The sequence below is a fragment of the Synchiropus splendidus genome, chromosome 2 (genome assembly GCF_027744825.2).
Source record: "Synchiropus splendidus isolate RoL2022-P1 chromosome 2, RoL_Sspl_1.0, whole genome shotgun sequence".
Lineage (NCBI taxonomy): Eukaryota > Metazoa > Chordata > Actinopteri > Syngnathiformes > Callionymidae > Synchiropus > Synchiropus splendidus.
In genome coordinates, this window is record NC_071335.1 from 24,564,348 (window position 1) to 24,588,279 (window position 23,932).

General features: G+C 41.1%; 1 protein-coding gene across 2 annotated transcripts in view; it reads right to left on the reverse strand.

Moving 5' to 3' along the window:
- fbxw7 (F-box and WD repeat domain containing 7) overlaps positions 1-23,932 on the reverse strand; it is a 57,065-nt gene that overhangs the window by 10,322 nt on the left and 22,811 nt on the right. Inside the window, exons 1-6 of one of the 2 annotated variants that reach the window (XM_053855943.1) lie at positions 9,805-10,132; positions 5,264-5,346; positions 4,403-4,544; positions 2,160-2,294; positions 362-485; positions 80-216 (exon numbers count right to left, since the gene is read on the reverse strand). In XM_053855943.1, coding sequence (XP_053711918.1) covers positions 80-216; positions 362-485; positions 2,160-2,294; positions 4,403-4,544; positions 5,264-5,346; positions 9,805-9,843 — 660 coding nt within the window. In that variant the 5' untranslated portion in view covers positions 9,844-10,132. Of the gene's footprint in view, positions 1-79; positions 217-361; positions 486-2,159; positions 2,295-4,402; positions 4,545-5,263; positions 5,347-9,804; positions 10,133-23,932 lie in introns of those variants that run through there. The other variant, XM_053855942.1, reaches the window with a different exon arrangement.

Genomic DNA, 23,932 nt, shown 5'->3' on the forward strand with positions numbered 1-23,932 from the left:
GTCCACTTTATGAGATAACACAAGTACAGCTGAACTTGACCGAAGGGCGTCACATGATGCAGAAGGATGAGAAGGCTACCTTAGGTGATTTGAGATCTCCTCTCCTCCAGTTAGTGTCTATCCGGTGCTGCCTGATGTAGGCACTCTTCCAAGGGCTGTGAGTGAAGCCGGGCTTGACAATTTTCCTCTTCTTGAGAGGCAGCGGCTCATCGATGCCTGTGACGTGAGAGAAAGAAGCTGAGTGGACCAACGGGCTCTGACTCATCAACTTTATTTTCAACGCAGGTACCAGAGCGACTCCTCACACATCACCGACAGCAGCAGCTGCGTGTTCAGCGTCCGTCTTGTCACAAACACCCACCTTCTTCCCTGCATTTCTCCCTCCACAGCAAGTTGTCTTCAGCGAGGATCCGCCAGTATCGACACGTCTGGGCAGCTTGGAGGAGGTCTTTCGGTTCCAGGAACGACAGCACATACAAAGCCAGCTGTTGACAGACAAGGGTGAGACTTGCTCAGGCTGTAAACGCAGGGCACAGGCAGAGCCTATCATTTGAAATGACTACCTCCTTTGAAAATTACTAGACCACAAAAACAGAAAACAAACAAAAGAGGCAGCTAAAGCACTGTACAACAGTGATTCTTCTCAACTGACTGACAACTCAAAGGAGAAATTAATGCAGGAGTTCCCCCAAAGCCAGTAATCCTGCACAGCAGATTATTTACACAAAGCTGGCAAATACAGACACAAAACCTGGCATAATGAGCATTAATCTGGAGCCCAGAGAACAGCACAAAGTAAACAGTATAGTTTGTGGTTTGTCAACAGTTATTCCAAACACCGCAGTGATAAAGCACACAAAAATGGAAGTGGATCAGGGGCTTAATCAAAATGATCCACTGTTGAAGGGCGATGAGTTATGAGTATAAACTACAGGTTTTATACACAAAGATTTGGATTTTAAAATTACTAAAAGGAGAAAGGTGACAAGATTATCGGGTAATCCAACTGTATTCCTAAAAAACTCTTCTTACTGTCTTCGTGGCGCTGCACCATGTGAAGGGAAGTTTTCCAACTCATGACTGAGCTTAATGTTTTCATGTTTCCGTTCAACATCTTACCCAAATTATACACCTTTCTCTTTGACTCAATTACAGTTACATGAGCAAGATTTCTGGGAATAATTAATATTGATTTCTAGCAGTCATGTCGCCCCCTGGCTGGCATATTGTAGTCTGAGCTACAAGCTTTATTTCCCTAAGGATCTGCTCATGAGTTGGCAAAATTAGTCACAAAATAAAGGCTTATTTATCATTAAGGATGAGTGCTGGGACAGGAGAGGATGATGTTGCGAAGATTTGTCAGTGTGTAGGTGAAAGACAAAACAATTGAGGTCGCAATGCGCAGGACGTGTATCTTATTAGTCTGAGGGCAAAGACGCGAGGAGAATGTTGACGGGCTGCTGTGTGGGCCCAGAAGACAAGGTTAAAAAAAACAAGGAGCAAAAAGCAAGGACATATACTTCCTCAGTCGTGTAGCGAACAAAGTATTTACAGACCTAATGTATTTGATGATCATTCGTGGAGTGAAAACAGGGCAGAAGCACTTTAAATGTTTTCACTCCACAAGCTACATCCACTGTGTCCACCAGACAGTTCAGATCACCAAAATAGATTGACAGCTGAGGTCTACTGACAGTGGTCTGTCAATAGTATCAATTTCAGCCTGATCTGAAGCAGTTACAGCGATGTTACAGTTATTGTTGCTGAGTGATGGCCACTCAATGGCTGCTCTGTGAGGAGCAGAAGCGGGATTATCGGTGGGAGCCAGCGAGAAGAAAAACCTTCAAAGTGAAAGAGAATGAAAGAAAAAGCCTGAAGGGACTCAAAAAACACAAACATGATGCCAACTCATGTTTGGATCAAGTGGTGCGTGCACCGCACAGTCTTGCAACACGTTGCCTCACCCCTTCTGCCCAATCACCTGCCGGCCTTTGAGAAAATTTGATCTGTTCCACGCTACAAAGACTGGCCGCTCTACGATCAGAGGGCTCATTAGCTGTGATTTTAACTGACGTCCGACAGCTCCCACCCACAAGTCAGCATCAGAAAATCTCAATAAACATGAGGAAGAAGATAAAAATAATTTGACAGAGACTCACCTCTTTGGGTAGCAGTGAGATAAAGTCGCGCTGAAACTGCGGCTCGATCACCTGCATCATATGCTTCACTTGTGTGGGCTCGCAGCTGTCAATCAACTCATCCAGCGCCAGCAGCTTTTCTGGGCCTGTCCAGCTCTGCAACGCAGAAGACATCGAGTCTATAGCATGGAAGTACACTACCATTCGACCTCTATTTCCACACACTGCTCGCCAAACTCCAGGTTGGTGAATAAAAAGTGCCATTCAGCAAATCTGAATTTCTATGGTGCATCAGTTGAATGGCATCGTAACCCAAGCAATCCATTTATCACAGGACCTCAATGACCTTCACTCCTGTAATCTTTGAAAACTATTTTGGGCCCAAGTTCAAATCAAACAAAAATGGCAGAACTTTTTTGGAATATCTCAGCGTTTTTATTTTTTAAACCATTCATGATTAAATAGATCAAGCACCGGCAGTTTTCGGAAACGAAGAAAACAATATCTACTTCTTGAGCCAAGACAACATCAGCCAAAGTCGAGACTTGACCTGATTCTAATCCAATACTCCACAGAATACCCAATGTACATTTTAAACAGCAGTATACGTGATAAATTGTTGGCATGATTCCTATTTTTTGTCAGACTTTTGGATGCCATAAGCAATGTTTCAGATGAATCTTTCAGGAGCTTGGTAAATTCAAGCACCCACTAACACATTTAGATCCATCATTAGTATGTTTACCCAGGATTACCTGAGCCACCAACTTCACCTGAGGCTTTCGCAACCTCTTTGTTTGACAAACACACCACTAGCAGTCTTTAACACCTCATAAGTGACTGGAACAGCAGCAGGAATTTGCCCCAAGGCCACACCTTACACACCACATTTTGAGCAAATAAAATTCAAATATAAAGTTTCAGAGCAATACTTATATTAATAAATTTTATTTTTCATTTCTACTCCATTTACAACACGACAATCAAGTTGGCTTATTCCTCAACCTGTGCACGGCGGACTCATGGTTAAGACATTATTTCAGAGCTTGCAACTTTCAAACTAATGATTAGAGCAGCAATATTTGTCTCATATGTTAGTGAATACTTTTGTAGACTACTTCACAAGCTACAGGCTATGACTGGACTGGGAATGTACAGAATTTTTGGTGTGTGTAGTTTGACCCGCCAGATTAGAGAGCAGACAAGACCTGAGGACTCACTTATGTAATAAGATGTCAAGAGTTCAAAAAAATGACTTCAGGCCTTGACAAATATCAGTTTGAGTGGGGGAAAAAAAAAACATTTGAAACTCATGAGTTTATTTATATAATAGTGGCTTTCATTTGTCATGTTTTATTGTTGCATTTTTTTAAATAAGGGCGTGGTTTAAAGCATATGGAAGTACAAGATTAAATAACCATACTTCTATTCATGAGAATACAGAACACAACTGTTCTTCTCTCAATTATTTTACGCTACCAGAGAAACTTTGAATTTACAAGGTAATAATGAACTTGCACTGGATGAGCAGTAAACAAAGATCCACCTCCACAAGCATCACAGTCAGAACCGTCTGCTGTTTGTGCTTTTCATATGTCTGTTATGCAACGTTGTAATGTCTTCTTCCACATGACATGAAAACACAGAAGCTGGAGTTACGGCTCAATCCTGTACTGGGTTTGTGCTGATTTTTCTCTATGAATGTGAGAGCTCTGGTCTGAATAAATGGTGTGGGCCCAGCACACAAAATAATAATCTAAAAACAGCCCTGCTCTCTCTTTTTTAACACTGCTGCATGTTAACAGAGCCACTGACTAAAGACTCAACTCAGTTAAATGAATAATGGATGGTCAACTGAGAAGAAGCCAAACCATAAAATTCAAGATGAATTCTTTTTTTCTTAAGTACAGGAAGCACCACAAAGCTCCGAGGCTATTAAGGGCGATGATTGAGGTGAAGATAAACAAGAATTATAAGGGGAAACTGCTCTCTGCAGGCAAATGGTCAACATATGCTTAAGAGATACCAAATACTGTGCATATCCTTTCATAGTGAGCACAGGTAGAGCTAATTTCAATTCCATGCTCCACTGATTATGGTAATGTAGAGGGCCAGAACAACAAGGCGGCAATTATCTCAGAGACTAAGTGAACATTGATTGGGAACAACATCTGCTTTCTGATGAGATTTTGCCCAAGGGCGGCGAGTTGTTGTTGGAGAATGCTGGAAAACGGTGTAAATAAAACAACCTTCTGCGAGCCTACCTGAAATGTTCGGAGCCACTCTTGGAGACCCGTGGGTGGCTGGATGGAGGTGATGCGCCGCCTCTGTTGCCCCTGACCGTTCGCATTTCTAATATGGCCAAATGTGGTGGGTGTGGCAGGACATGGAACGATTCCCGTTGGGCTGCAATCGAGAGGAAAAAAGGTCAGCATAAATACAGATATCACAAAAAATGCTTGTCTAATTGCCAATGGGAAACAATAAACATACGGACAATACATCATGAATTGCTATCAGTCTGATTTTAATCTGTACAAATTGTACATTGATAAAGTTCTTTTCCAACAATGAAAAACGGGTGATGGAGCTTGGTAAATCCCTGTTTGCACAGCTGTCATACATGCTGTTGAGGACCAAGGCGTTGATGTGAACACAAAAGGAGCATGTGCAAACATGCGGCTTGTAATGTACAGACCAGCAGAATCCACCACATAACCAACCCCCTTTAACAAGGAGAAGATTCCACCTCATTTGCCGTAGAGTGGGAACCTCTGGGGCCGTTTCATTATGGATTCATATTTAATAGGAGACGATGCAGCAACAGGGTCAGTTACATGGCAACAGTTTCAGTCAAGCATCTGTGTTCAGTCTGAATTTCAATGTGGCAACATGTGAACATGTTCATTAAATATTCAGGCTGAGAGAAACATCTGGGACTGCAGGAGATCCCGAGCAAAGTGAATCACCATTCTGTTTGATGCAAAATTAGCATCTTTTTAGGCAAACGTTTTTTCTCCTTGCGCTCAATTTGTGAAGCTTTTAAGGGAACACATGAACATTTCATATTCAGCATGATGCACAAGAGCAGCGTGTTGTTGAAGCTGGTTGCTGGGTTTATTTACCTGGAATATTCCGTGTCTTTGCATGGTTTCTTGCCTGAAGGGAAGGATCGGACTTCAGGGCCATGATCAAACTTCCTCTTCATCTGGAAAAATAAATGAAACATTTTAATATCAAATGCACATACATAGTTTCCACAGCACAAGAATAAAACACAAGTGGCTGTGTGCAAAAGCAGCAAGCTGATGTGGAGCAGCACATTGTGTTAGAGGTGGCAGCTGCAGCCTCACTGCAAGAAGGTTGAAGCTTCGATCCCAGCTTGAGGCAAATCTTGGGGTGAGCATGCATCCTCTATGTGGGGCGTATCTGAACAATCTCCCCGAGCTTGCTTCCCTGAGGGTTTCCTCCAAGCAAGGTAAATTGGTGACTCAGTAACCAGCCCCTCGACCCAAGCACCCCAATAGAAAAATAAACAAGAGAAACTGGATGGAATGTTTGTGTCAAAACAACATTTTAAAGCATTTAAGAAATAGACATGGCAGTCAATGTGATGGAGGTCGCAAACAATGCAAGGACAGCCACCAAACACAGATTCATTTTAGAAGAAGCAACATCTAACAGATTACTGTGACATTATAATTACTAAAAAAAAACATCACAAGACCAGTGTTGGACAAACAACATTGCAACCTAACAGACGTTCATAAAGCACCTTCTCCCAGAGGTATTAATATATTATATTTGAAACCGTAATTCTGCTGCCACCATTGTACTATTGTAAGTAGCCACAATGCAGAAAGTGCATTTCACTCAGCAGACTTTGCTTGAATTGGGTCTGGAGCAAAGAGGATTAAAATAGAGGCACTCAAATCTTGCATCACATTCAAATTGAATATTCAATTTTATGCAAATGCTAATCAAGCGAGCAAAGAGGCCATTGTGGTGCCAAGCGATTAGCAATAATTCTTAGTTTAACAACTGAAAAAAAAGGATTTAATACATTTTAGAATCTGATGTGAATAAACGCAATTCATTTAAGGTTAACATCATCGGTTGTAATGTCAGAACCCCACAGTATCTGATGGGAGTTTCCATCTTTGAAAGTGTGTAAACAAAGACCATGTGTAACTGCCTAAACACTTTCTAATCTGGAGCACGACCACACCAGTCTGGGAAGGCTTCACAACACACATGCAAGCCATCAGCGTCATCTTGAAACAACACGCAACGTGAAGAAACTGCAGCGCACTTTCCAGATTCAAATATGCCATGTGACCTTGTACACTGATTATTTAAATGTGCTTCAAGTCAGCCTTGCATGTCCAGACTATATCGAGGTAAAAATAATCATAACTGGGTGTGCATGAACCATGAAAAAGCAGATATCAGCAGAGTAAATAGACTTTCCCTGTTTTTCTACAACGACACCAGAGAGAGTCTTTGTTCAAAATACCTTAGAGCAGCACTCCTCAACAATGACTGACCGAAACACAAACTAGATTAAACCCGTTTTCTTGTTTCATCAAACAATACCCTGAGAGTATATTTGATAGAATTCAGCTCAGTAAAGGGCTCATATTTGACTCCATACAGTCTGGAGGACCAGTTGCATGATTATATGTCTCTGCTCGAGGATGGGTGTTTTTTGTTTATCACTATAATTTTGAGAGTTAAGCTGTGTTTGCGCTGCCTGTGATTCCAGCCCAGGGGGTACATTTGGGTGCATGCTGAGGCTGTCATCATGAGCTAAGAGAGGAACTTGTGAACTTGTTTTTTCACTTTTTCTTCTACAGACCTTGTTTTTTATTTCATCAAATGGTGTAGCAAAATGATGCCCACAATTATCAAGCAAAATTAATCTATTTAAGTTGATTACTGTGATGAGGACTCATACAGATGTTTTGTTAAATCTTCAAAGTCATGCCGGATAAGAGACACTACAAATGGATTGAAAATATGGGAGGCAAGGCATCAAAATCATCTGCTTCGAGACGTAAATATCTCGCTCATACAAAGTGAGTAGTCAGGTCATCTGTCCGAGACTCAGGGTATAACTGCTGCGTCACTACACAGAAATGTGTTTTAATAATACATGAAAATGTTACTTTTTTACCTCACGATACTCAATACGACTCACTCAAAACAAGATGACAGGATTGAGAGGTCTACAGCAGCTAACACACAAAAATTAAAAACATTCCATCACATTTTTTGGAAAGAAATCTGCATGTACAATCGCCTCTACTCTCATCGAGCATCACCTTTTTAAACATTTCCATAAGACGTTAATAAGATACAAGGCGATGGTCAACAAACATTTGCAACAAGTACTTTTCAGCACAACACAATTTAGCTTTCAGACATCTTTTTTATCGCAGATAGATACACCTCAGACAAGAGGTCAAGAATTAGTTACAGAGTGGCATATCGGAGGAACATGCAACAGGGGACTTTTACATGAAGTAGAATTCTGTTTCCGCCCACCGTGAACTTTCATTATATGTAAAAACATTTGAGGTGCCACGGCACAAACTATTGATCGAAAGGTCAGAAGACAGTCACGGCAACAATGGCTCACCGGAGTCAAGATGGTGTTAAGGGAATGATATTAAAAAAATAGTCCCGAGATAATAAAACATGCCCTTTAGAAAGAGTCTGTAATAGCAACTAGATCCAATCTTTGCCGTTTTACAGATGTCAAACTGCGCAGGTTCTAAACTTTACAGTGCTTTGTACAAATTTCACAGAGCACTTTTCTGAGGGGCCACAGGTTTTCATCAATATGAATCTGTTTGTGTTAATGCAAGAGTGACCAATCCAAGCAAGAGTCGGTCGAAGCCTGTGTACATGACTGGCACGCTAAACGTCCAGGTTCTCTCCAGACACGACTTTGATCTGACAAACCACTCGTGATGCCCTGAAGAGGCGCTACTGCCTTATAGAGCATTGTAAGAGCATGATCGCAAAAAATAAAATAAAATAAAAAAATAGGAAGAAATAGCCAAATATTTAGGATAACAATAACACAGGTTAAAGCTCAGCTAGTTCTCTAGTTAAGATTTTGGAGCTGCAGAACAATACACATGCGTCAGATATGATAATGAACAGGCTCATATTTACTATACTCACATGACACTCTAAAGTCCAAGCAATTGTAGTACAATTTAATAAGGGAAACATTGTGTAGTTACAGTATACCATTTAAAATAAATAAAGCCTTCAATGCAACTCTCAAATCCATCTGCTGTTGAAGCAGTGATCACACTGAAGAGACAGTTGAGTGGCCATGGAAAAGCTGGGTGTGTTTGTGCTTGTTTGTTTCAAAAGCAGAGCGAGACGGAGAGAGAGAAAAGAGGAAGTGCAGTTTCACTGATTGTGTGCGTGTGTGTGTGTGTGTGTGTGTGTGTGTGTGTGTAGGGCAATCGCAAACCACACAAGTGTGAAATCGGCATGTTACCACCTTTTTGTGGTTCAGCACGAGCTAACCAGAGAGCCCAGTGTTTGTAAATCATTTCTAATCAGACCTCACTCATCTTGCATGCCTCCCTCCCTCCCTCCCTCCCTCCGACTGTCTGGCAAAAGCATGGCAGATGGATGCAGAGACTTAATGATATTTTAAAGACAGCAATCACTCTTGCATAATGTGTTGATTCATCTCCACTCAAGACACATCCTGCAGCATTAGTTGCTTGACAAATCCTCCTTCATTTTTCGAGTGGCATTTCCGGCGTTGTCCTGATGTCCAGCACAGAATATTTATCATACCAACATTTCAGCTGAAAGAAAAGTAGGATATTTGGAAAAGGTACGGCGTGGATAATCAATTCAGCTCACTCAGCAAAGGTTAGAAATAAAAACGCGAGGCTTTAGAATCAGCCAGGGAGGCTAAAGAGTCAGGGCTTCATCACCGAATGCAAAGCTGCTCATGAATCCCAAAGGACTGAGATTTCCTAGTGCACAGTCGACATATTTGTTTACATTACACGGTCCATGTAATCAACGGTTTCATTCCAAAGCAGTGATGTCTTTCTGGCTGCCAAACAGCACAACACACCCAACATCCTTGAGGACATTCTACCTCACAAAGTCTGACACAGTGACCCATTATCTGTGGTCGGAGCTGGAGGGCAACTTGCACAATGAGGTCTGGGCGAGTCCAATGGGCAACAGTAGCCTCACCACATGCATCTTAAGCATGTGTGTCACTCGGCGCTTGATAACCACTGCTGCATGGCAAGTACGCAGGCAAATCCAGCAGAAACTTTCTCAACCTTCAACAGCAGCATAGTTGCAGCATAGACCCGGTGATTCACGCGAAAGCTACAGCCGAAACTGGTGCATAGGTGAAGGCAGCGTGAGCCAAAATGAGCAGGTATTCAAGATTTGAAAAACTAAATAAACAGCAAACCTCTGTGATCAGTATAACGTCATTATCGAGTAAGATTGCGTGCATTGATGCTACAGCAGTTTTATGAAGAGAAGGGGGCTGGACAATTAAAGCGGGGTCTCTGGAGGTTCAGCTGCCGCGGCTCATCCTCCGCAGTGGCCGCACACTCTGCTGCGAGGGGCGCATGCGAGATCACGAGCGGAAAAGCCTACTCACTTTATAGAAAATCATCTTTAAAGTGCCGTAGAACCCCATCCTTGTAATCCGGTGTGTTCCCTCCTTCTCTAGAAGCGAGCTGTTAATCCAAATCTGAGGACGTAAGGAGGCGATGGAAGCGTGTGGAGGGAAGGTCCGCCGCCGATGTGACCATGCTCGACCAAGTCACCCGGCTTCCATGCGCTTAGTAGATCCGAGCAGCATTGAAAGGAGCGGGGTGGGTGGAAATCCGGCAGCAGGGCGGAAGATGACGGACGATTCGCTGATGCTGGAGGCTGGTTCGCCGCCGACCGGGGAGTGATCCGGGTGGGGAGGCTGAGGGTGACACTCAGCGGAGAGTGGGAGGAGTGGGAGCGCGTCACAGCAGTGACTCTTCCTCTTCACGTGCGGCACGACGGCTCCTCCAAACGGGATCCGATTACAGAGTCCCCGGTGGAGACGACGCGAGAAATGGTGCAGTCCCGCGTTCAACACGGTGAGCACCACATTCTCTCCGGACCGGAGCGAATCAAATCCGGTGGAGAGCTGCATTTTCATTCCAGTCAAAAACAAGCGCCACACCCGCAAGTCATCGGATTTTATCGCGTCTTTCTACTTTGAAAAGAAAAGTTGGGTCAGTCAGACCGTTTCAGCCTTATTTATGGACAAAATATCGGTGTTTTTTCCCTGAGGAATTCAGTTTCACAATTCTCCAGCCTCTCCCAAGGAGCGCGTTCCACAAGACATTTTAATAATGATCATTATTTTTTTATGCGAGACAATGCATTTGAACAGAACACTTCAATTGCACCCCTAACTGTTCATTTTCAATGGACACCATTTCCAGCTGGGGACAGTTGCCTGCTCATTGAGCTGAAAATCTCATCACTGCTCTGTATAAACCAACTAATCTTGGTCATGCATCTCTGGAGCCAATGTGTCCTTGTGAATGTGCTCCAGCAGAACCCAGAATGAGCACAGGGGTCCTGAGGTGACTGAGTAACAGGTCCTTTGCTCAAGTGGAGAAGTTCAAGGACTATCGAGTTTAAAATGGATCGATAAAGCTCAACAGTAGAAGCTGTTAAGAGTTTACTGTCCAGCCCGAAAAAAATATGCTGAACCAGAAGGTGTTTATTTTTTATAACTCAGTGACGTTCACCAACATCAGGTTCGGAACCAAACAGGAATGATGCGCATAATAAATCTCCATGAGCGTGTTATTACTTCTTTCATCTTGGTCACATGAGCCAACTGTCACCACAGGTGCAACAAAAGCAAAAAAAAACATTTCAATATGCGATGTTCCTGCTGCTTTAAGCAAGGCTGTAATTTCAGATTTAAACCAGCGTTTGTCCTTCATGTTCCAGCTTTTCGACTGACAAATCATCTACTACTTCAATCTATTTTTACCAACACATAAGAGTCGTAGTGAAAACTTCCATCGCTGCATTAATGCACCCACTATGCTGCATTGGAGCGCTGCCTTCAATCCTGCCAACATCCCAGTCAGCAGGTCAGAAGATAGAAAATAGTATCCCCGTAAAATCTGGCAGGCCACCGTGTGAATAGACCCACATCTGGTGCATTTGCACGGAAACACAGACAAGCCGGTATTTGCATTCGAGTCTGGCAGATAATGCCTGATTGTTTTTGGCCAGTAAAGCACTTCACTCTGCAGATGGCTCCACAGGGCTTATTATGCTCATTAAAAATCTCAACCTCAAGACTGCAGCTTTATTTTATAATCACAGCTGCATCAATGTTAAGTGTTGGTGAACACGGTGTCACAACTGGATGAGATTAAATTGCCGTCTATAAGGGTTATTCAGTAGCTCTTTCACTATACTCCACAAGATAGGTAGCGATGAATAAAATGAATTAACTCTGGCTGTGTTGGCTACTGCGGCACAACTCCAAATTGCACATTGTGTTTATGTTAATGACTGAATGAAGGTGTTTTTAATGAGGCCATCTTAACAGGGTCAAAAAGAGAGGCTAGTGTAAACTGCGAAGTCAAACAATCTTTCATACTCTCTAATGAAAAGGGCATTATTATAAGCAATTCCTCACTTAAAGGAAATAAAAACTACAACCAGACAGTCATAAAAAATGCATCACTAAGCTGCAGAAAAATCTAGTCGAAGTCCTTGTAGTGTTTCCAAAGAACTATTAGTGTCTATGCAGCCAAGCGGTTTTTATGTCTCTATTTAAAATCAAAATGAACATGTACTCAGCGTAACAGCAGCCTAATATTAGTTGAGGGGCGTTGAGGGTGATGGTGGAACCCTACAAAAGATGTGCAGACATCTGTGTGCATCAGACAGTGGGGCTTGATCTTTGTCCGTGTATTCTTAAGGTGGTCCTTGTGTGAAAAAAGGGGGCTTGTTGCTGAGAGCAGCCTCAACCTTTCCCACTCTGGAATGCCTGGCATGCAGGAGGGGATGCACTGTGGCCTTTGAATAGGCCACAGCCCCCTTTTGTCACTCTCCGTCTGTGAGCTGGTAAAGCATTAATCGGCTAGTCATGCCTGATTTGGAACTTTATAAATTTCAATGTTTGGACCATTACAAACCCACCACCCATTGGCTTGAAACAAAACAGCAACCCAAACAAATAATAAAGGTCAAACGTAGAATCTGATAACAGAAACCAATGTTTTTACAACATTTATAAACAAACTTCTTTTTGACTTTTCACCAAATGAAACCACAGCAACACAAGCAGCTAACAAAAACAGGTCTGAGAAGGCCCATATTTCAGTGTGAATTCAGCATAAGTGAACAGCAGAGCTGAATATCACACCATCTGTGTGGATTCTAGTGTGAGCTAATGTTTAATGTGAGGTGGTGAACTTGAGAGAGGCAAATACTTCTTGGGCAATGATGCATTACTAAGCAGGGCCATGTCATTGTGTAATTGTCCTCTCTGCGGAGAAAAAAAAAATGAAGACTGGGGGAGGTATCCCCTCAATAGATGGTGCGGGGCCGGCACCATCCCAGCATGACAGATGCAGTTCGTGTGGGGCAGTGCTTTGATTAATAAGGAAACTCCGGATGATGGTGTTGTGGAGAGAATAATGAGAGCATCATCTGTATGGTGCTGAATTATCATATTCTATAGCCACCCACGCGACTCCATTTTCAGGGGGTCAAGGAAAAAAAAATAAATTAGAGTGCGAGCCGTTGGGATCCTCTATTATAATCAATGGAGTCACAAAGATAAATGTCAGGAAAAGGTCAACATTTGTAAGTAGAAGTCCTCACCTAAGCAAAGCAGCATACAAACAATGGGTTGAAAAAAAAAAAAAAAGATTATACTGAAGTTTAATGTTGAAGCTTTTTCTGCTGTCTTGAAGCTAAACATTTTCCCTGGAAAACAATAGCTATTTGCACATTTTAACAAGAAAAGGGTTGAAACTAGGAGAGCCAAAGTTTTGACATTTATTTTTCGACTTTGTATGATCCCATCACAGACAAAATCAACTACACCAGAGAGGCTTCTACAAGTTACTTCTCATAAACAGTAAATTAATAGTTAAAGTATGCACAATGTAGTTAAAGAGGAATTCATTTATATTCAAAGCACACTGCGTTTGCAGGTATAAAAGGTGAAAGCGATGATACTATATAGATTACCTCTATTCAGTTATGAGTCATGAGTAATGCGGCAGGCATTTTCTTTCCTACAAGCAGAATTACTGGCATAATCCTTATCCAACAAGAGCCCTATCTGGAGTTTCGCATTTGGATTCAGCCTGAGAGGTCATTTCTCATGTTTTAATGACAAGGTGCTGTGGAGTGAGTGTGCAATGAGACAGGTGAAACTTGGACGTGAGGAGCATCAACTCCACAATTTATGCTCCTCACTAAAGATTAAGCTCCACAAGACCAATTTGTTCTGAAATTAAGAGTCCTAAAAGAAAGTGTCAGTCTTAAAATACTGCAGCATGTGGAGGATTATTTACCACCAATTTTACACAACACTCAATTGCAGATAATTTTATTTTAAGAAGGAAGGAATACTAATGCAGCCTGGTGGAAAAACACATTTCTATAAGACGGCTGGAAGGGGAAAACAGGAAGTTTAAATTCCTTTATCGACTTAATCTGCCAATTTTAGTCTGGATTGCCAGTTGAGTGGCTAAGTGGCAGACCATGGCCAGAAAAAGTAAACACATCTGACAAGAGTAAACTACGTGACTCACATCATGAGTCACCGTCCAATTTCCAGACAGTGAAGGGCACATTTGATCTATTTTATACGATACTGGTGGCTACACTTTAAAGCTGAGGCTTTACAGCTGGGATTGTTTGTTTGTTTGGGGATATAGTCTTCTGACAGCCTGGAAGCACAGCAGTTGACAGAAGCCTCCACACTTTCGTGGGCCTTGACTGTTGTTTCTGGCACAGAATTAACAGTCGTGAAGTCAAATGGGTGCCAAGATATATGCACTCTGCATAGAACTTATTCCTGAGGTCTTTTCTTCATGTAGTCTTAGGGGTTGCTCACACTTGGTTTAGTCAGGCTATTGTTAAATATAAATCATTTATACACCTCTTGAAAAACTTATTTTCCTTTTTAGTGTGTGGTTATTTCAGTCTGTAATTGTTAAAACATTTTACCCCATGATGAACAATATGCATATTTTTTGCATAGATATTTTGCTCCGACAACATCCGGTGGTCAACTCAGTGTTACGTATTCACCCATCATGACAGGAAAACACAGATCCGAAGAGGATGTATTTATGTCACCAACAGTACCTAGCATTTGAACGCTCAACAAATGTGGCAATAAAATTCCATTTTGAAAGACGCTGTGGGTCTTTTCTTCAGAAATCCTCAGTTCGACTGCAGTAATTTTCATCTCCTACACGTTCTGACAAACACCAAGGGAGAACTCCTACACATGATAACTGAAAAGCTCCATACTTTTTCCTTTCATAGAGAACATACAGGGGAGAATATAAGGTCATCTGAAGTGGAACCTCCTGGAGTTGGCGTAGATTTGTTTGTTCGCGTGTAGAGCTTTAGGTTATGCATGAAAGATTCATGAATGGATGTCCCAGAGCTTCACAGGAGGAGGATAAAACGACTAATAATGCAGCACAGGCAGCGCGCTGCCTGTCTTTAGATATTAATGCCAACTAGAAAGAACGTGTTCAACAATACACTCTTTTGTTGACCAACTTAGAGAACTGAATGTCAGTGGACAATGGGAACACCAATGAATGACCCGACAACTAATGGACACCCAAGCAATAAAACCATTAGGAGACAAACGTCATGTTAACCAGCATCAGAAAACCCTTGACATGACAAGTAACTTTTCAAAACAGTTGCCAGTGAACAATCTGCAGTGCAGCTAACTTAAACCTAAAGTTTTCATCCCAAATGGCGATCATCACTAAGGACTGTGAACAACAGAATAACAGAGCACAATATAGAAAAAATAGCCTGATATCAAGGCGTACTGTATCGGTATGACTAAATGTCACATGATAATCTTATCCCTTAGTGAGAAATGCATTTGAAATCAACCATTTATTGCTCTATTGTTTTTCATTCATTCAGATTTGTTGTCGACACTGACACAACATGCAGCTCAGTACCAGCAGAAAAGGGGCACTGTAGAAGAAAGACTTCTTGAAAAAACACATCTCTTTAATTTAATTTGCAGGTACCCACAATGCTCAAATGAAAACCAGAATAAACAAGAGCATAGTGCAACCACTAGATTCCCAGCAAAACCACTTGTTTTATAATTTTAACTAAATGTTCAGAGTCATGTTTATTCTTTAAACCACACAAAGATGAGAAAACGGAATTGAAAATAACCTAACCGCAAAAATAATATATTTTCTGATGTTGTGAGTCCCACGCCAATATTGCAGGCAGAATACTCAACCATTCAGCAACATAGTGAGGAAGGGTCAGAGGGGCCGGCACTGACCCTATAGATTAACTTAAAGTTTCCCTAAAGACTGGGGACAACAGTTTAAATCACCACTAACCATCTGATGCAGCTGTCTACAATTTGAATATTGGAGAGGGAGTCACCAGCTTCACTGGTAGCCCATGGGTGTCGTACTCAGAACTTCCTGTTGGACAGCTGTATGTTAATGTGCACGAGAGGCCGGGGACAGCAGCAGTGGCTTGGATGGCCTGGCAGGCGCAGAACAAGGAATCCCTTCACAGTTGGGAGCCAGAGGCATGAACTTGGCAGATTAGACATTCAGGAAACAAAAAAAAAAAAAAACGTTTCATCACAGACAGGCAACTCAAATCGACAGTGAAAACATACAAGGCTCCATGCACAGAGCCAAAAATGGAATCTCAAACCTTTGAAAAGTACAGAGCTTCGAGTGCCTGTGGTTCCTCCCTTTGGTATATAAAATACATGGCCAACAAGAGATCAAGCAGTGGGCAAACCAAAATATCCTCAAAACACCAATGGACACTGAATCAGGAAACTAGCATGAGAGTTGCCTTTGAAATGACTAAAAACAAAGAGGTACTTTTACTGCATGTACGACCCTAGAAAGACGCTGTTCTCCAGATCTCATTCTACTTAATAATTCAATGACAAGCCAGTGGCAGATCACTGTGACGTGATGATGACGAACAGCAGGCAGGGGCACGGAAAGCACTGAAGGACCTTGCCACGAACCCCTCAATCGTAAACTGTTGCTTGGCAACGGAATTTGCTCCAGTTGGCCTCCAGGCTATAGTGTTCTGCCTCTGGCCGTGTTCAGCAAAGAGGCCATCTCAGGGACCGGTTATGTGTGTTATAGTAATTTCCCATCTACATGTCACAAATAACAGTGAGGCGATTGTCAGGGAGTCGGTCAGACACATTGGACAGGACAGCTGCTGTTGTAACTCAGGTCTATAATGGAAGCTTCGTTCGTGAAAACTTAAATAAATCAAAAACTCACAGCTCAATCGCCTCACATCAAGCGACATAGTCAAAATTACTTTGATTACATGAGAAAATGCAAGGAAGCAGGCTATCGGGGGCAGAAAAAAAGTTAAAACAGATTGCTATCACAGTCAGGATCAAACAGAAATAAACATGCTTGTTCTACTAATTGGGAGAACAAGCCCTCGTGCACATGATCACACAGACATGCAGAAGCTCAACTCCACAGGAATACAAATCAAACACAGCCGATCAAACCAAGTGATCCTCATATTGATCACACGGCCCTGAACTCCCGCCCGATGATAAAAGAGAAATAGAAAGTATGCTTTTTGGTTGAGAACATGAAAACCTTGCATCTAGGAGAATTTAACTGCTTTACAGAAACAGAAACAAGCATTATATATTTAAATATATACTTTATATTTCCACTATTTATATGGTTGCAATGCAACTGGATCTCAAGGGTTTCTTCAGGACTCGCGTCCTTAAAATTTCATGCCAGAGTTAAGGGAATATGATAACAATAAAATGTCTGACGTTTTCCTCCATGACTTCCCCCATGGGGACATTTGTTTCTTATCTCGCTCAATCCTGTCATTTCCAATATCACTGTCCCACTATCTGAAAGGCAGAGAACAATGATTTTGTGCTGCCAAGACAGCCATTATCCGTTGTTCCGATTTGCACAGGACTCATGGGCGACGAATGGAAGGTGAATTAAGGTAAAGAAATTACGACATGAGTTTAGCTTTGAGCTGCAAACAATCCTTTTATTTTCTATTAAATCTTTAATTAAACCAAAGATCAATAATTGGGAAATGTTGATAGGGTTGGGAACAGATTATAGATAAAAAAAAAGAAGTAGGAAAGATCATCATGTATTACAGTGAGAGCCTCAGCAACTAGAGAAATCCTTTCTGCGAATAAAAACGACATAACTACTCCACACTGATGCAGAGTAAATTGTTATCTTAACAGGTCCCAGTTTGGACTTTAAGAGACCTGACAGTTTATTTTGTTAAACAGCAGAAGGACGACTAGACCACAGGGCCTGCGGGCGGGTCCAGTGGGGTTCTTTTCTCCCACGCACATCAAGTATTAAAGGGGCCAGTCAGAACGAATCATCACTACTTCTTGTCCATTGTAGCGTGTTGATTTTGGACGAAGGTGCAACCCGGTTCACGAGGAGATCGGAGCAGGCGAAGCATAAAACATGGGAAAAGAACTCAGTGAGTCACAAATACACAGAAGTGATCTTTAAAGGATCTTTGACTTCAGATAGTTCATTTGTAGGAGGAAAACAAAAGCAACTTTCGCAGAGGGTCTCCAACTATTGTGTTCCAGGGAAACAGCCATCTTAAACTCCTCACAACAGACAAGGAAGAAGTTTACTTCAGTCCTCCACAATAGTGTACTGTTCAAAAACATGTATAAAAACTGTTTTAACAGTAATGTTTTGGAACTTTTTTAATGAAAAATTAAAAGAGATAGACTTCAGTAGTGCAGAGGATGGGCTAATTTTAAGATTAATTCAAATTACAAAATTAATTTTAACTCAACAGTGGAGTGAATGTACGTGTGGGAGGGCGAATTTCTCAGCTGAATGAACAAATCAGCTGCACCTCTCCCTACAACATTGAATATGTTGGAGGAAGAATGTTGTTGAGTTTAATAACAAGCATAGTATAGCAAATCAAGTTTGTTTTCCAACCAATTATAAGTTATACGCAGGTGATTGCACGTCCAAGTTACCGTAAATGTAAGCTAAATCCGTTTTCTTGAGTCTTGTTTGGAGCCAACGTAACATGTAAGTTCTGGTCCAATAACGGGTGTTTTGGGGGCTGAGCCGAAGAAGAAAATTTGCGGGATCTTTTCATTGTCATCCACCACTATAGCACAACCTGTAACTGAGAGACGACAACAGAGAAGGAAACACTGCTGAGCCTCTGTTTTCAGTCGATGGAGTTTGTGTGTTCTCATGTATGCAAGGGCTTGTTATTGAAATTCCATTTTGTATTAGGAAATGAATCCCTTTGCCATGCCCTCCATTTACCCCGTCAGCGAAGAGGATATTGATTGCTTTTTTTATTCCGCCCTAAGAAGGCCATGACTTGCTAATCAAATCCAACCTGCTGCCAACTGCATCGTGGCAAATATTCCAGTTGGTGTTAAATAAACGAAGTTAAAGCTTGGGGTCACAGAGGGACCACTGGCAAGTGCAGCAAAGCTAAAAGTTACGACCTTCTCAAACTTATTTTTATTAAATTACCAATCCAGTGCAAGTGAGCTTTTTCTCCAAACTGTAAACGGTTATGCTAATTCGGTGTAAACTTTATAATCTTCGGCTCAACGAGAACTTGACTTTTGTTTGCGATTATCTTGCGCTGTCCTCTGCCTCTTCATAGTTCAAAGTTAATGACAGTTAAGTTACAGAAAAGAATTAACCAATGTAAAACATGAACCAAATACAGAGTCCTAAGCAAAACCATGCAGAAGTTTCCGCTGCCTCTGAGTATTTAGCCATTATATTAAAAAAGTTAAACTGGCAGTTAAACAGTGCAACATTGAAGACAAAGACGTTTCTGAAAGTATATTAAAGACGTTTACTGACCAAAACTAATAGAAAATAGAAAAGGCTGTAATTCCAGGAAACATTTCCAAATGAAACAAGACTTTGGATTCTGAGTAAAGAACTTTCAACAAGCTTCTATCTAGTTTGAATGAGGAAAAATTATTAATGTGAGTGTTGTTTCATAAATGCATTCAAAGACAAAGTCAATATTGATTGAAGAAATGCAAAATGCAGCGGCATAAAAGCGTCAGCATCTGCGTCACTGAACATGGAAAGATGAGAACAATCTTGCCAGCGCACAAGCAGATCTTTGTTGAAATAAAAACATTTGTGCTGCGCTTCAATTTAATCAGATATGAAATTACCAGCCAATTTTCTGCATATGCCTCAGATTATGTTCAACATCTCACAGACGACCTTGGTTGAACAAAATATCTTATCACCTAGATCAACACAAAGTGCGACAAACCCCAATTGAGGAGGGAAGACAAAGGTCACTATGATGCTTTTTGCTCATGACCATCATCTTGTGACTAAAAGTCATAAAGATAAACAGGATGGTTGTTAGCAAGTTTATTGTCATCAGCTCCACGGGCCTTAGATAAAAGCAAATGGGAGAATATTTTGGCAACAACAGCGCTAAACAATTCAATGGAAATAAATAAATCTGCATGACGCATATGGGGCATGAAGGTCATGTAATAAAATGCTCTACATGAAAAACATCTTAGACTTTGATAAAGTCTTAACCGCATTTTATTATCTATCCACCAACAATCTAATTATTTTAATCATGAGCAATCCACAACGTGACCCGTTACTGTGGATAGTTCAGTCACTATTACAGAATAGTTGCAGTCTGTTCACCCATACGATCGACGGGCGTGACCGTTTAGTTTAGCTAATGCTGCCCTCTAGAGGTGAAAATTGACTACTGCCTATAAAGACGACACGCCAAAGCCGTCATTCGCTCAAAAAGAATGAAGCCACCAGGAGAAAACGGTGTTTCCTACCTGTGTTTTTCACAACACAGGTAGCAGAACCTCGAGACAAAAACACTGTTAGCCAAATAATAATGTATTTAATACTGGCAAAAAATAATTTGTACTCCTGTATGAGATCACAGCACGACTAAGATATTTGATGTTGTCAAGTTCAAGTCAACAGCTGTCAAATGAAATGACACGCCAAAGAAGCTCAAAAACATTCTCATTCAAAAACTCTAATTGTGAAAAAGAAAGATCTCTTGTGATGATTTGTTCAGGAGTGCGTTCATGAGCCAGTCATCCCATAATATACCTTCCAAAATGGTGTAACAAAATATAGTTCTGCAACACTGTTATTGGTGATGTAGTTTTCGTTTGACAAACACTGCTGATAGGCACAGAAATCTTACTTTTTTACTTTCACTTCTATGCCATGAGAATACAACGACAAGCAAAACTCTTCTCCTTATTCATTTAATTTTTTATAAAATGTGCTTTAACTTCTATCTTACAACAGTGATTCACTCTTGTGCAACTAACCCTCACAGGTACAGAATTGGGAAGACTTTTCAACACTCCAGGGTCAGGCACAAATAGGTTTCCCCATCCTTATAGTCACCTACAAAACCTTTCCCTTACTGCTGTTAAATATAGATGCACTTGATACTCCAATGTGAAAGCCAAGCTCATTTGAGCTGCGGGGTTTTTGTCTTTGCACAGGCATAGGTGACACTTATTTCCAAAGCAGCAATACAGCCATTAAAATGTCCCTCAAACAGGTCATAGAATATCAACACGTTGTTTGAAGACCCATCCCTCTGAAATAAAAAGAATGGAATGGAGACGCATCATTTATATTCACTATGTAGCAACTCAAACATAAAGTTAAGTACATGGCAGAGTCGACGTTTGATCATTTTTGCATGCATAAGATTTGCCCTCAGAGGCCAACATGGCTGCAACATCTCAAATGATTCTGATGCCTGACTCGCCAAAGTAACTCTAAGCAACCACAGGAGTTTCATTCAAGTGGTACAGAATCCTCTTTAAATAATAATAATAATAATAATAATAAATTTGAAACCCAAATACAGCCAACAAATGCTGCATACAAAACTAAGTACTGTACAATGGAGGAGAGATTCAGAAGCCTGAAATGAAGTGCAGCCGAGGCATGACGTGAATCATTTTCCAATATGAAGCTTCATTAAATGTGAGTGAGTTCATTTTTGGAGTTAAGCTCGATGATGCTCACAAATCTCAAGGCCATGCCAGGCCCCACTCTAAAAAGACTTGTTTTGGAATCCAAAATGTTGAGGCATAAATAAATAAGTTAGAATGGTTTTTGTCAACAAAAAATATTGGTTACACCGTTACAAAGTCCCCTGAGAGTGAAGCAGAAATATTTCCTATCACTGGGAGCTGAAGTGTCTGAGAGGAGGTGGATTCCTGACATTTTCACTGCAGGGAGTAAAAAGTAAACAGCAGGCTTGAAAGGAACTAACCACCCTTGAAAATGAACAAAGCTGAGCTGGCTCACTCCTTCACTGCCATTCTGGTCTGTGGATGGAGTTCAACAGTGACGAATGATTGTAGTGAAGTCAACTGCTGAAGTGGAAGGCTGGTTCATAGTGGGAAAGGAGTATTTTTTCACATCTCTAGTTGTGGTTTCATGTCCTACTCTGGTTCGCACACCTCAACTTCATCTTGAATGAAAATATTTTAAAGGTGTCATCTTTCAGTACGAGAAGACCCAAGTGCAATTGATCAATAGTGACTTATTATCTGATAATTTTTCAACCACCTCTCCTGTGCATAATAAAGTTCTGACAAAAGCATTAAAGGGCAACGAGTATCTCGCCGGGCAGATCTGTGTGCTCTGGAATGGGTCAGTGTCTCAGAATAGCTAAAAGGAGATGCCTTCATCAGCTCGGTGTTTATTTGCAGCCCCTGGGTGAGGGAATTTAAGTGCCTCGAGTTCAAGGGGTTTGGTCTTCTATTCAGTGGAAAGAGCTCAAAAGTTCTTAGCGTAGTAACTGGCTAACCTGCTACAAATCGAGACAATATTTTTAAATAGATCAAGTGAATATCTTTCAATTACATTTACCTTTCTTTGGACAAAAGAAGCAGGCATCAAAACACGCTTCAATAAATCACAGTAACACAACCATCACTAACTCACTGTACCCAGTTAATAAGGAAAATGGAACAGCAACAGCTCATGACTTGTCTTGCAGTAAAAACAGATCGATATCCCGAGGTAAGATTATTCATTTGTCCCAGATTTGGGTAACACTGATGACGAAGAGGGGGGAAAAAAAACACTTTGTCACAGGAAAAATATGAAAGCAACATTACAAGTACAAGAGAAAAATTGTGGAACGGAAACATTTTCACTCCCACACCAGAATGGTTTCATAAGATTGCCATTATTAAACTCCTTTAATCCAAATCTGATACAAATGAGGCAAATGAAAGATGCTAATGGAATACAAACAGTGGATTTGTGAGATGTGTGTGCATCAGGATAAGTTGAGGCGGTGAGTAATTTGGAAAAGAGAGAGTTGAAACACTCCCCGAGCACCTGCTCAAACAGCATCTGTAGACGGTTGTTGATACTGACATAGCTGCCATGGGAAAGTCCAGATCACCTTACTTGACAGGCTTTAGATCAGGGTGTGGCGGCAGAGGAAAGTCATACCGGCACCAAGTTCTCCTGCAGCGATTAGATGATACGATGACAGCCATGTACAACACTTTCATAGGACAGAATTGGCATCCAGCTGTTAAACTGACACTCTCCCTTCCATATTGTTATTACAGGTCCTTCAGGACAAGGCCAGTGAGGTGGGCCTGGAAAATAAGGCAATAAGCCAATACAAGCCGCAGTGGACCTCCTTATGAAGAATAATATATTATACACAATGCTCGTGAAATCCAGCTTTGCCATTGACCAAAACCAGCTGTCACAAGAACCAATCCTACACAACACCAGACACGCTCAAGGAATGCCCATATGGCAGTCGTCTAGTGAAACAACCTGATCCTATTGACTGGATATACATAACTTTCTGTGAGTGAAAGCTTACAATAATAAAGTCATCTATCAGACATTCCAACAAAAGTTTCAGATATACAGCAGGTACTGAACCCACCTAAAATGTTTGAAACCTGATATACAAGTAAGAAGTAAAACCAACAGTGATCATAAATTCTAATTCAAAATGAGTTGCAGGGAAAATAAAAGAAACTAAAAGTTACAACTAAACTTTACTTGTGTTTGCCAACAATGACAAATAGTATTTTAAAGACATTGTTAAGTAAATAAAGCATTTTCATTAAGTCAAAATAAAACAGGTACAACCATAATTCTGTTACTGAAACACAGCTTTTCAGTATAAACAAATTTGATACCCGATATGGTGCTGATTGAGAAATAACTAAATACGTGACATGAATACATGCCGTTCGGTGTTACACATTTTTTTCGTACATGAGAAAGACTGGACATACCGGCCCAACAGTTCCATTCAACTCAAATATTTTAGTATTGTTTCTGTTTATTTTAAAGTGCATGCTTAAAATAGGTCAGACTTTTTATGGTTTTAGTGTCGGTCAACGTCTCATTGGCGGAGAGGCTGTTGGCGTGTTTCAGAATGTTGTTTAC